This window comes from Schistocerca gregaria, chromosome 3, assembly GCF_023897955.1.
Source record: "Schistocerca gregaria isolate iqSchGreg1 chromosome 3, iqSchGreg1.2, whole genome shotgun sequence".
Lineage (NCBI taxonomy): Eukaryota > Metazoa > Arthropoda > Insecta > Orthoptera > Acrididae > Schistocerca > Schistocerca gregaria.
In genome coordinates this window covers 242,985,841-242,999,715 of record NC_064922.1, presented here as the reverse complement: position 1 = coordinate 242,999,715, position 13,875 = coordinate 242,985,841, and the positions used below count along the sequence as shown (strand labels likewise).

The following is a 13,875-nucleotide window of genomic DNA, read 5'->3' as shown; positions in this document are numbered from 1 at the left end:
TTGTGATTGTACCCAATAGCACACCACATCATAAGGCCTTGAGTTGGCCCAGTATGTCTTGTGTGAATGCAGTCACTGTGATGCCACCCTCTCTGACAGTGGCGAACCAAAATGAAACCATCATTTTCAAACAAACAAAACCTGGATTCATCCAAAACAGTATCTGATGCCGTTTCTGTTGCCACTATGTCATTCCATACACTATTGCTGTCTAGCATGTTTCTGCACATTTGTCAAAGATAGTCAGAGAATTGGACAACATGCACATAACCCATGCCACAATAAATGTTGACAGACTGTCATCCCTGGTAGTGTAAGATGTATTACACTGTTGATCCAGAGCAAAGTAGGATGCAGATCTGTCCTGTAATGCCATTCAGATGAGGTGTCAATCTTCTTGGGGATGTCTGGGTGGTGCAACCTTACCCAGGTTCTACAGCCTTCCATGAACCATTCTGTACAAACCCATTGCACTGCCAAAACTCTTCGTCCCACACGAGCGGCAGCTTCCTGGATGGATGCATAATATCCTCTCATACCAATAATGAGCACTTTTTCAGACTCACTGATTTGATGGTATGGTTTGTGCATACATCTGTGAGGCATCCTGCACATCTGGTCAAGTCACACTGATCCATTATCTTTAGTTTATAGTGACAACGAGACCTGAATGAAAATTTTGCTGGCAGGTGGTCTTGTGCTGCAATATCTTTGTTGACCCTCAACCCATGGGGCGATATGGTTCAAATGATAATTATTTCTGCAGAACATGGTAATGTACATGTCCTGTGATGATTTATGTCCTATCCCTAGTTGTTTCAGAACATGAGTGTAATTTTGAATGAAATGAGGTTGAGAGGAGATGTAGCCAGGTGAACAGATAATAGAGGGACCAAGATAGTTATTTCATATGTTCCATAAAATAAAACACTAAGGCAATGACCTAAAGGATGGTGCATAGATGACATGAGAAATTATGCTGGAGCAGATGGATGCACATTCCACAAGTTTGTGATACATGGAGAAGTATGGAGAAGACTACTTCAGTAGTGGATTAGTAGAAGGTAATAATGATGATGATGAATACATTATTTTCATGTGTGTTCATATCCATACTTTGTTAGAATTTAAACTTCCACTAAAAAGCTAACAGTTTTCTTAACATGACTGCACAATTATACAACCAAGGGCTTCAATGTTACGGCTAAAGTGCCAATTTTAAAAGACAGTAAACAATGTGTAATGCAAGTTTTTGGCATTTTACAACAGTGTTTTTAAAAGTTATGAAAGTATAGTGTGGAGCTACTACTTACACTCTTTATAAACGTCACCCACTGCAGCAAAATCATTTATATCATCAAGAAGAATTGTTACTTTCACAACTGAAACATAAATCAAACTGTCAGTAACATTATACCAAATACTTGAAAACTTATGTTCAGCAGTAACAATGCAGATAGATTGTTATTTTTAACAAGCAAGTTTATGTATTAATAAAAATTAAGATAAGATAATGATCCGTTGTTTAAAATGAGGACATGACATTGTCAAGAAATAAAATGAAAAAGAGACGGTAATATAGAGCTGAAAATACATCAAATAGTTAGTTTAAGGAACCATTCTTATATTCACCTGGTGTGATAGGAAACCTAAATCAGTAGAGAGAAATACTATCCCTTGAATCCTGTCCTCCCAGATAAGAGCCTATAAGTGGATTATCTTCCTCAGTGAGTATATTCATTGTTTTATTCACTAACATACTAATCACATTTGGAGGATATATCCATCTACAGAAGTTCAGCTTTTTATTTAAGAAGTGTGCTATATTAACCCAATGGTTAGTCACAGAATCAAACAAATTTCACAGTTGTGCTGATCTGAGAAAGAACTAACAGAAAGCTGACAGCTGCCAACAAGTTCTACAGCAGTAATGAACTGATGAATCATCAGCATTACTTTAAACATAATCCATAATTTATACCTTCATAAAACTGTTGCACACATATTATCCTGAGCTCAACATTACATTACTACTGAATAATGATGCTGTGCTGGATTTGGGACTTTAAGAATGACTCCATAGTTAAATATATTCACTGAACATAGCAAGAGGAGGGAATATTCAGTGACATAAAATACCATGGTGTCAGTGATAGCACAGTGTGATTAATGACAGTGACAATTATATTTCAAATGCCTTTTGTACCCTATGTATTAGATATGGGAATCGTCAGCATGGAAAATATTATGCTGAGAGTCAATGCAAGAAGTGTCATGTGGGATACTGTGGTCTTGGTGATAAGGTTGGAAAATATTACTGGCTATATTTAAACTGACACTGATAAGGTTGTGGGAAAATGGGAAGGTATGAGGTTAAGATTATAAGGAAATTAATCATTTCTCCAGTATTTTCCTGTGTAGCTAACAGTTACAATTCGAGGTCGGACTGGATCCTTCCCTGAATTTTAGAATGAGAAAATTACTGCTTCTCTCCATAAAAATGGATACTCTAGGGAACCACATAATGTTGAAGAGATTTGATGCTGTGGATATAATGCTACTCTGCTTGGGAGAACCCTTTTGGTTTGTTTCTCATTACTTTGTATTTCACTAGAGTAGTTATTGCACTTTCTTTATTGTTCACAGATTTTCTTCCAGGGTCCCATACCGGTGCTTTAGTGGTGAAGGTGGAATAGATTATGACTTTTGCTTTTCGCACTTTTTTTAAATCCTTAATTTCCTATTGGGCTTTAACAATTACTGATTGAAAGGCTGCTTTGCTGAATATCCACTTTGATTTTGTTTCTGACTCAGCTCTGCCTTCAAGTTTACAGCAGGTAAGAAAATAGTAACAGGAGTACAGGTTGTATCACTTTTCCATGAGCTGCATCTGGAATGATTGGAGACCAGAATGTGGGCTATATGGGTGAGAAAATCTTGAAAACTGGGTTCAAGTTTGTTATTTGCTGTAAAAGAAGGTATGCCTCTTCTGAGTGTAAGGATCATCAGTCACTGAACCCCTAGAAAACAGTGCTATGTCCCAGTTGCATGCTGTGTGCAATGAAATCTTCTGTAGGAAGAATAGATAGAGGGACTGATTAGGCAGCTCCATGGTTGTACGATTGTCTAAGTGGTGCCAGATTGAATACATTACAATTAAGTATGGCATACTCAATCCAACAACAGCCACTTCTAGTTTATTAGGATAACATGTGGAGACTGGACTGTGTCACTTATAAACTCTGGTGCAACACCTTTGATCCTTTTCCCCACTTAGCTTACCATTCTTGTTAGAGGTACGAGCCCTTTAGTCCAAGAGAATCACATACTTTACACTTTAAGAGTATCTCTTGCAGGTATATTAACATGGGTCTACATTATTTCCTCCACAGGGGCTCTTATGAAGTAGCCACTGAGTCTAAAAGCTTGCCTAATTACAACCCTCTTATGTGTGTGTTCCACCGTCGCTTGGCAAGTAGATTTTTTATCTATAGAATTACACTATTTTGTCAAAAATCTATTGTTCTCATTGTTGCAATAGTTTTGGAATTATTTAGCTGTCTGCCACTATCAGTAGCTGAGATGGATGACACTCATCTCTTATGTTTCCTGCATGCACTTCTGTCTCTTTGAGAAAAGATTGAGAGTTACAGGATTTGATAATTTTTTATTTATTGCAGCAAAGTAGAAAAGATTCTAACATACTTAGAGTCACCTGAATTCCTGTATCAAGTGCAGCTTCATACGATTTGGTATTTTAGCTAAGGCTTTGCAATTTACAAGGGTTGGAACTTAAATAGTGGCAACTATTTATTTACAGCTCGTACAAAATAGATATGTGTTTCAAAGTTTTACTGACCTTCAAAGTAGTCACCAGCATTGTGTATAGCCCATTACCAGCAATGTGGAAGTCCTAGGATACTCTTAGCCGTGACAATTAAAGTGGCGTGGGCTATGTCCCAACGAATTTGTAGCAGTTCTGAAGCGAATGCCGTGAAGTGTTTCCTTCAGTTTAGAAACAGAGTTGAACTCACAAGGGCTTAAGTCAGGGGAGTGCAGTATATGGTATAGCACTTAGCAGCCCCATCAGTCAAACAAATCAGTAACAGTTTGCACTGTACGTGCTTGAGGATTGTCTCTAAGCTGCTTGTAGATTGTGTTCCAAAAATGAACTGCATAGAGACAGATGTGAGGCCACTTTCTGCAGGACCTGACCGCCATTTTGAAAAACAATCCTCAAGCACGTACAGTGCAAGTGGTTACTGATTTGTTTGACTGATGAGGCTGCTAAGTGCTATACCATCTACTAGCCTCTCCTGACTTAAGCTGTCGTGAGTTCAACTCTATTTCTTAACTGATGCAAACACTTCACGGCATTCACTTCAGAATTGCTACAAGTTCATCAGGCACTAGACTGCGCTGCTCGAACTGTCAACACAACTGGAACTTGTACAGTCACTGGTTTTTCTAACTGGTAGTTGATAGATTAGTATTGATCGACCCTGGCTAAAACTCTGTGATAGATAGTAGAGCGATGATACTGCTATTAGGTTAAGACAACATTACAAAAAACAGTGCTGAACTGAACTCTTGATGTGTGCGTGATATTTACTTCACCAATTGTTACCAATATTACACTACTTCTCATAATTAACTCGTTTATATTCAGTGGTTTAACAGTTGCTATTAAAATATTAATGATAAATTCAATTCAGTTCCACCGACACCAACTTCCCCATAGTTTGGTTGTAATTTCAAATCTCTAATAAGTTGTAACATTGTGATTGCTTCCTAATGTCAAAGAGTTTCTATATATGCATTGAGCGCTTCAGTCAAATATTATCGCGACATGCAAAAGATCACAGTTAGGTCTCTAAGCAATTTTGTAATTTGGAATCACAAATGCGTAAATGGGAATGAAAGGATAGTTTATTTCACAATAACAATCACTTCCTAACAAGGCTGTGAGGAAGAAGCTTTCCCCGGTGCGGGGTGAGGGGGATTTATAAATTGTCTGCTTTAAAACTATTGCCAAGTTCCTGAGTCCATTTGCAATTCTGAATGAAGTTAATTGTCTATCTCTGTTCAATGCCTAACTAGAGTTGATTTAGAGTTATCTAAATAAGATAGTCCTCTATCTGAATTTTAAATTATGTTATAATTGAAGTCAATGTTTTGTTTCACTGCGTCATAGTAGATCGAAATTATCAGTCCACAAAAAAGCAATCAAACCACGCCTATATAAATGAGCATTCAAACAAGTCTGATCAGCTTCAGCCAACTCTCATAACGCAGTGACAAGAGATCAAATTTTCCTTAGCCATTACGATTCTCAAAGAGTACTCACACGAAGTATTCTTTGAGATTGTTGGTTCTACTTTGCTAATTTTAATTATGATTATTTTGCAATTTACTATGATTTTGAGTTTGAGTTTACTGAGATTCTATCTTTCTTTTGTAAGTTGATAAATTACTAAGTATAAGGTTCTTGTTTCAATTACTGGTTATTATCCAGATAATAGTGTTAAATTGAATCTTGGTTACTTGTTCACTTTTCATGGAATTTGAAACTAGTTTTGGGGAAATTTTTGGGGTATTGGTTGCTATTTTTTCTTTTTTTCATTTTTTGTCCGAGGAAGTGGCATTACACACTGCTAAGAGTACCCTACAACTTCCACATCGCTGGCAACGGGATATACACAATGCTGGTGACTACTTTGAAGGTCAATAAAACTTTGAGATATGTATCTATTTTGTACGCGCTGTAAATAAATAGTTGCCATTACTAAAGTTCCAACCCTCCTTTACGTGTTTAAATTCACAATTCTCACATGGAACTAGCTGTAATAAGGAATAATAATATCCACAATTACAAAACACTAAAACAGAAGCGTTTTCAGTGCATCCAAATGAATTTGTGCAGTGGTTAATAAACTGAATTTTCATTTGGGAGGAGCACATTTTAAATTCTCATGTGACAATCCTAATTTATGTTTTCAATGGTTTTCATCAAATTAATTAACATGAATGTAAGGATAGTTCACTTGAAAATGGCACTGCCAATTTTCAAATTCATCATTGTCAGTGGCTTGGGCTGTGTGTGTAATGACCTCTTACAAGTCGATTTTCAATAAGATACTAAAAGATGAAAAAAAGTGTTTGTTGGAAACATCAAACAAAGTCAGGAGCATGTGGGAGATAATTAACAGAGAAACAGGAAAACCAGACAATATTAGCAAAAGCCTGAAGCTCAAAGTAAACAATGGAGTAACAGAAAATCCTGTAGTTGTTAGCAAAACTTTCAACAAATACTTCACAGACATATGCAAAATAATTACACAGAATAACAAACTGTATAGCTGCTTAAAAGTAAGAAAGATTCCACCATTAACTCATGTTATTTGTATTCAAGAACAGAGCAAGAGACTTTGAAAGTGATAAAGGGATTAGAGGATGGTATAATCTCCACTGCCATAAATGTGCTTTCAAATAATGTCTAAGTTAAAAACACATGAAATGGCCAAACTTCTTTGCCACTTAATTCAACCTTGAAGGAAGGTAGTTCTCCACACAGAATGAAAATAGCTAGAATCTTGCCACAGTACAAGATAGGAGGTCCAATGAGCTTTGACAATGACAGACCAGATAATCTATTCATTTTCTCAAAAGTGCTTGAAAAAATTTGTCATATTTTAAAAGGAATGGAACCATAAATGGTATACAGTTTGGATTTCAGGAAGTAAAATCAGCAGTTTCAGCTGCATTTGAGTTATAAATATAATCTCAGCAGGATTAGATTAAGGTCAAAACCTCTTAGTATATTTTGCAACTTACCCGACACTTTTGACCTAGGTGACTATGACATTTTTAAAAGGAAACTTTACCACTATGCAATTACAGAAACAGCTCTTAGTATCATTAAATAATATCTGCAAAACAGAAAACAAGCAGCAGAAATACAACCCAAACAAAAGAAATATTTATTTCAATAAATGAGTCGCAGTATAGCACAGGGTAGTGTACTGGGGCCCCTGTTCCTGTTATGAATAAATGATTTACCTGGAAAAGAAATGATTCTTTTTTGCAGATGATGCCACTAACATAACTACTGACACAAATTTACAGTATGTTGTTGTTGTTGTCTTCAGTCCTGAGACTGGTTTGATGCAGCTCTCCATGTTACTCTATCCTGTGCAAGCTTCTTCATATTCGAGTAACTACTGCAACCTACATCCTTCTTAATCTGCTTAGTGTATTTATCCCTCAGTCTCCCTCTACGATTCTTACCCTCCACACTTCACTCCAGTACTAAACTGGTGATCCGTTTATGCCTCGGAATGTGTCCTATAAACTGATCCATTCTTCCAGTCAAGTTGCACCAAAATAATTCTTCCCAATTCTATTCAGTACCTCATTATTAGTTACATGAACTACCCATCTAATCTTCAGCATTCTTCTGTAGCACCACATTTTGAAAGCTTCTACTCTCTTCATATTTATACTATTTATTGTCTATGATTCACTTCCATACATGGCTACATTCCATACAAATACTTTCTTAAAGAATCTTCAAAAACACTTTCCTTGCAATAGCCAGTCTACATTTTATATCCTCTCTACTTTGACCATCGTCAGTTATTTTCCTCCCGAAATAGGAAAACTCATCTAATACTTTAAGTGTTTCATTTCCTAATCTAATTCTCTCAGTGTCACCTGATTTAATTCATCAACATTCCATTATCCTCGTTTTACTCTTGTCAATGTTCATCTTAAATCCTCCTTTTAAAACACTGTCCATTCCATTCAACTGCTCTTCCAAGTCCTTTGCTGCCTCTGACACAATTACAATGTCATTGGCAAACCTCAAAGTTTTTATTTCTTCTCCATAGATTTTAATTCCTACACCAAATATCTCTTTTGCTTCCTTTACTGCTTGCTCAATATACAGACTGAATAACATCAGGGGTAGGCTACAACCCTGTCTCACTCCCTTCTCAACCAATGCTTCCCTTTCATGCCTGTCAACTGTTATAACTGCCATCTGCTTTTTGTATAAATTGTAAATATCCTTTCACTCCCTGTGTTTTACCACTGCTACCTCCAGAATTTGAAAGAGTATTCCAGTCAACACTGTCGCAAGCTTTCTCTAAGTCTACAAATGCTAGAAATGTATGTTTGCCTTTCCTCAATCTATCTTTTAAGATATATCATAGGGTCACTATTGCATTGTGTGTTCCAACATTTCTATGGAAACCAAACTGATCTTCCTTGAGGTCAGCTTCTACCAGTTTTTCCATTCATCTATAAGAATTCATGTTAGTATTTTGTAACCGTGACTTAGTAAACTGATAGTTGGGTAATTTTCACACCTGTCAACACCTGCTTTCTTTGGGATTGGAATTACTATATTCTTCTTGAAGTCTGAGGGTATTACACCTGTCTCATACAGCTTGCTAACCAGATTGAAGAGTTTTGTCATGACTGGCTCACCTGAGGCTATTAGTAGTTCCAATGGAATCTTGTCTACTCCCAGGGCCCTGTTATAACTTAGGTCATTCATTGCTCTGTCAGATTCTTCATGGATCAGACTATAGTAGCAGATGACTTTATGCAAATAGTGTATTTCTCATACTTTAATGCTATTATGACCTATGGCAAAGGAATATGGGATCACTTGAGTGATCTTCTAACTGCAAAAAGCTGCAATCACAGTAATGGCTAATGCAAGAGCAGCAGACAGCTGCACCTTAAAATTCTAACCATCTACAATATGCATATATACAAATTACTACTTTGTGTGTGGGAAAATAAGAGCAGATTCACTAAAAATGAAGACCTACAATGTCATGTTACCAGAAATAGTATCAAGTTTAGTGTTCCTGAACATAACACAACTACACATGGCAAACAACCCTTGATGGCAATAAAACTGTTAAACTGTTGACTTCTGCATATTTCAAACATCAGCTTGAATGAGAAATTTAAGCAAACAATAAATCTATTCCTCATCGGAAGTCCTTCCCACTTAGTGAATTTGTGCCGTCCAATGCATGAAGGGCTGAACTACGGCACTGCCGACACAAGTAGGGGCAGCTGTACCGTTATGCAGAATTTCGGCAATGGTGCGTCGCACACTGGACTGCACGAGAACAAAGCAGGCGGTCAGTGCGAGCTAGTCAACCTGACGTGACACACGTCTCTTAGTTCTTCCGCCGCAGACCACGTGCGTCGAGTCAACGTGACTCCGCCGTAAACGCGTACACGCGGTCGTAAACTCAGTCGCCATTAAAGTGTCTTTCGCTTCTTCGCGGACATTACAGCGCCTCCGATCGCACCAGGAGTAGAACATTCTGTGACGCGGCTTTTTGTCTCGCTTGGTCCACGCAGTTGCGCCATGTCACTGGAGTGTATACCCTCCGGGATCAGTGATCGAGCCGTGCCGCCAGTGCAACGCACCTGTATGGACGGACGTTAGCGAAGAATGTTACTTGTCATTTATTGTAACGGTAGAAAAAATAAATGTGTCCTGTCCCGAAACCGCTTTAGTCGTTTATTGCCACAAAGCCTCTCCCTTGAGCATAGTGCGTAGGCGTGGCGATAAAGCCAGTTCACGGCACATGAGTGACTGTAAGCGGAGATACAACACATTTCCGCTTCAAATTCATGCTAAATGCAAAAAATTGACAATAGGCGTATGTTGTATCTATCTATATCCACATCCCGCTCCAGCTACTGCCAGGTCTGGGTGCTGACAAGTCTTCTCCATTTGGCTCGGCCCTCCCACCACTTTTCTTCCTCCACTTGCTGCCAGGTCACACCTCTCCTTTCAACAGATATTCTCACTCCCATTTTCCATAGTGTTCTTGGGTGCCCTCTATGTCTTTTTCCACCCATCTTTAGTTCTTCCATAATTTTGGGGAGTCTCTGCCCACACATCCTCTTAACATGCCTGTACCATCTTGATCTCTTTTCAATTTCTTCTCTCATACTTTCTTGTTTAAGGTCCTTTCTGATATCTACGTTCCTTACAAGAATGGACACCATTCTTGTTTTCCCCTTAACTGCTCTGAGAAATTTCATTTCCCCTGCTCCTGTCCCTTTCTGTCATTGTCCATGTTTCTCCTCCATAGGTGACAGTAGGGAAGTAATAACTCTTATGCATAAGCAGTTTTGCTTTTTCTGAAATTTCCTTATTCCAAATTAGGTGTTTTATTGTTTGGTAGAAATTGCCTCCCTTCTGTAACCTCCTATTAATTTCGTTGGTTATCCTTCCATCACTAGATATTTCACTCCCTAAGTAAGTGCAACTGTCTACCACTTTGAGGGGTTCTACATTCAGAGTAATGTTTCTGATGATCCCTTTGTCTGTTCCAAATACCATTACTTTACTCTTGCCTTTCTTTATTTTTAATCCATACCTTTTCATTATTTCCTTCCACATCTACCTCTTTGTCACCCCATATTACCATATCATCTGCAAAAATCATCTTTTTGTCTTTTTCTTATACTATATCTTTAACTGCCCAATTCATTTTCTCCATCACAACATTAAAACGTGCAGGAGATAAAATACTTTCTTGTTTAAGTCTTTGTCTTATTTTGAAGTATTCAGAGCTCCCAATGATGTTCTAATTCTACACTTGTATTCTTTGTACATTGTCTTTATTACATTAATGTATCCATCTTCTATATCTATTTTCTTCATTTCTTCCCAGAATCTTTCCCTGCTAACTGAGTCCTATGACTTTTCTATGTCTATAAAAACCATTATCACCCTTTTTTATACTCCCAACTTTTTTCCTTCATTTGACAGATGGAAAATATCAGGTCAATTGTGCTGCTTCCTTTCCTAAACCCATGCTGTTCTTCATTCAGCTCCTTTTTTTATCTTTTCACTTATTCGATTTAGTAAAATTCTTTCAAAAATCTTGCTGTATGACTCATAAGGGTTATTCCTCTGTAGTTTTTACAAAGACTTTTATTGCCTTTTTTGAGATGGGGACAATGTCTCCTCTTCTCCAATCGTCAGGTGTTGTACTATTTCTCCACACACTTTATAGTACTCTATACAGCCACTGCATTCCCAATGGACCTGCTGCTCTTATCATGTCCACTGATACTTCATCAGGTCCTGGGGCTTTCCCCCCATTCATCATCTTCACAGGTATTTCCATTTCTTCCCGTGTACTTTGTCCTAGTTCTGCTTCCCAACTTCTCTCAATTTATCCATTATTTGGTGTTTCCTCATGTACCTGCTCTGCAGTGTTTAACAGTTTCTTAAAATGTTCTTTCCAGAGATCTTTTATATTCCCTGGATCTTCAATCACAGTGCCATCCTCTATTTCCATCTTTACTTGTACTTCAGTAGTCTTTCTTTTATTTTTCATCATTTTATAGAACATTTTCTTATTGCTCTCCACATCTTCAAGTTTCTTGTAAACTCTTCCCATATCTTTTTCTTTGCTGTTTCCACTATTTCTTTCCACTTCTTCTTTTCCTCTATGTATCTTTTATGGTCCTCGTCATTTTTGTTTTCCACCACTTTCTACATGCTCCATTTTTTCTTCTAACTGCTTGGATTGTGGTCTCATCCCACCAACTTGTCTGTCTTACTTTTTCCTTTCTAGATGTTCTACCACATACTTTTTGTGCTGCTTCGACTAAAGTGTCTTTAAATGAACTCCGTTCTTTTCCACTCCAGCGAAAAATTTCTTTATACTTCTCAGCACTTTCACTCTCCTTTAGTTTCCAATTCTGTAACCTCATCACTTTCTTCTGTTTTCTATTTTTCACACACTGATTCATTTTCCATTGTCCCACCAGTAATCTATGGTCTTCATCTGCACTCACACTTGAAATTACCTTCACATTTGTTACTTTCTCTCACCATTCCCTATCTAACAGAATATAATCAATTATACTCTTGGTTCTTCCATCCCAACTGTATCTGGTGATAACCTGACTTTCTCTTTTCATAAACTATCTGTTTGCTATTTTCATCCCATTCCTCTGGCATACTGTGTAACATAAGTGAAATGAGTATAGGCAGAATAGTAGTAAATCCAAAATGTGTACTTATGTATTGTGTAATAGAAATAAACTGTGTGTAGGCAGATTGTACAGTAATCTAAAATGTGTAATTCTGTATTGGTATTATTGTATTTAAAAGTGAGATACCGATGATAGGTAGTGTATGAGAATTACTTTGCAAAACCAACATTGCAAATATATGCTTAAATCTGATCCTTACAAGTGCATTCAAATTGGATGAGTTAAAAAATGTTAACAGGGCATTAAACCCTAATTTTCCTTCTTCTTTGAAAACTCATTATTAGAGTTCATTTGAAAGATGCTGCAAGAAAAGTGTATGTTTTGTTGCTTAGTGAAGTAAAAATCACTCACAGATAGCAAGACTTACTTTAAACATCAATTGGAAATATTTCTGCTTACATAGTGCAACAAATTTACTGTAGCTGTTGTCATAATATTTTTCATCATTGAATACACTTATGCAAATGAGCAGCATAAATATACTTCAGATGAAGGCATTTTGGCTCAAAGCTCAAATGTATAGCAGTCTTTTTCTTGTGTCCGTCTGCAACTCAATGTCTCCTTTATATGGTGAACAGCAATCTATCCTTTTCATATGATTTTCATTGTTTCATCCTGGATTTCCCATTGTTGATTTTCACACAAATATTGATTATATTTCATATCTTGCAAGCTGGCCTCCTCAATACAATTTACAAAATTACTGACTATATAACAATCAATCAACTTCTCAGTTTCAAAAAATTCTGATGTGTATGTGACCAATGCATGATGACATGACTCACCCTGAAGAATTTTACTGAAATGGACTCTGCCCACAGAAACCTACAGTCTTATACAACTTCAGTGTTTACGCTGTGTTCACCTTATTTAATTTATTACAGACTAGGTGCATTATACAATTCAAAAAGTCTCATCATTTTTAACTTATGTTACAAAGATACCTTACCTTTTCCAAAGGATGAACCAGCTGCTTCAAGAATATTTCCCAGATTAGTAAATGCTGCTCTTGCTTGACCCACTACTCCATTATCTGCAAGTTTCTTCGTGTCTTTGTCAACTCCAATGGTGCCAGAAACATAGACCATATTATTCACACATACTGCCTGACTGCAACAAACAAAGCAAAAATGTGAGTATTTGAAAATCACGGACATACACAAGATGCCTTAACTTTTAGGATCAAAAATATGCGTATGCTGGATGATCAAAAACTGAATACAAATGCAGGTTCCTATAATAAGTCATTCTCCATCTTCAACAACCATCATGTACTGTCAAAAGTGGTAAACTCTGCCATGGGGATGTGACAGTGTTTTTTTTTTTTTCTTAAAATCAGAAACATAGTGTAGATGAAATGCTCAGCTATCTGTTATGATATGTAAGCCTCACATGCATTACTCATTCAAGACCTTGTACGAACCAGAATATTAATTTTCAGTTGTTGTTGTTGTTGTTGTTGTTGTGGTCTTCAGTCCTGAGACTGGTTTGATGCAGCTCTCCATGCTACTCTATCTGTGCAAGCTTCTTCATCTCCCAGTACCTACTGCAACCTACATCCTTCTGAATCTGCTTGGTGTATTCATCTCTTGGTCTCCCTCTACAATTTTTACCCTCCACGCTGCCCTCCAATACTAAATTGGTGATCCCTTGATGCCTCAGAACATGTCCTACCAACCGATCCCTTTTTCTAGTCAAGTTGTGCTACAAACTTCTCCCCAATCCTATTCAACGCCTCCTCATTAGTTATGTGATCTACCCATCTAATCTTCAGCATTCTTCTGTAGCACCACATTTCGATAGCTTCTATTCTCTTCTTGTCTA

The 13,875-nt window shown here is 37.2% G+C and overlaps 1 protein-coding gene across 1 annotated transcript in view; it reads right to left on the bottom strand.

Annotated features, from left to right (window-relative positions):
* The window catches only part of LOC126354080 (2-iminobutanoate/2-iminopropanoate deaminase-like), a 66,609-nt gene that overhangs the window by 27,464 nt on the left and 25,270 nt on the right, over positions 1-13,875 (bottom strand). The window contains exons 2-3 of the mRNA XM_050003461.1: positions 13,001-13,161; positions 1,314-1,382 (exon numbers count right to left, since the gene is read on the bottom strand). Of these exons, the coding sequence (XP_049859418.1) occupies positions 1,314-1,382; positions 13,001-13,161 (230 nt within the window). The remainder of the gene's footprint in view (positions 1-1,313; positions 1,383-13,000; positions 13,162-13,875) is intronic.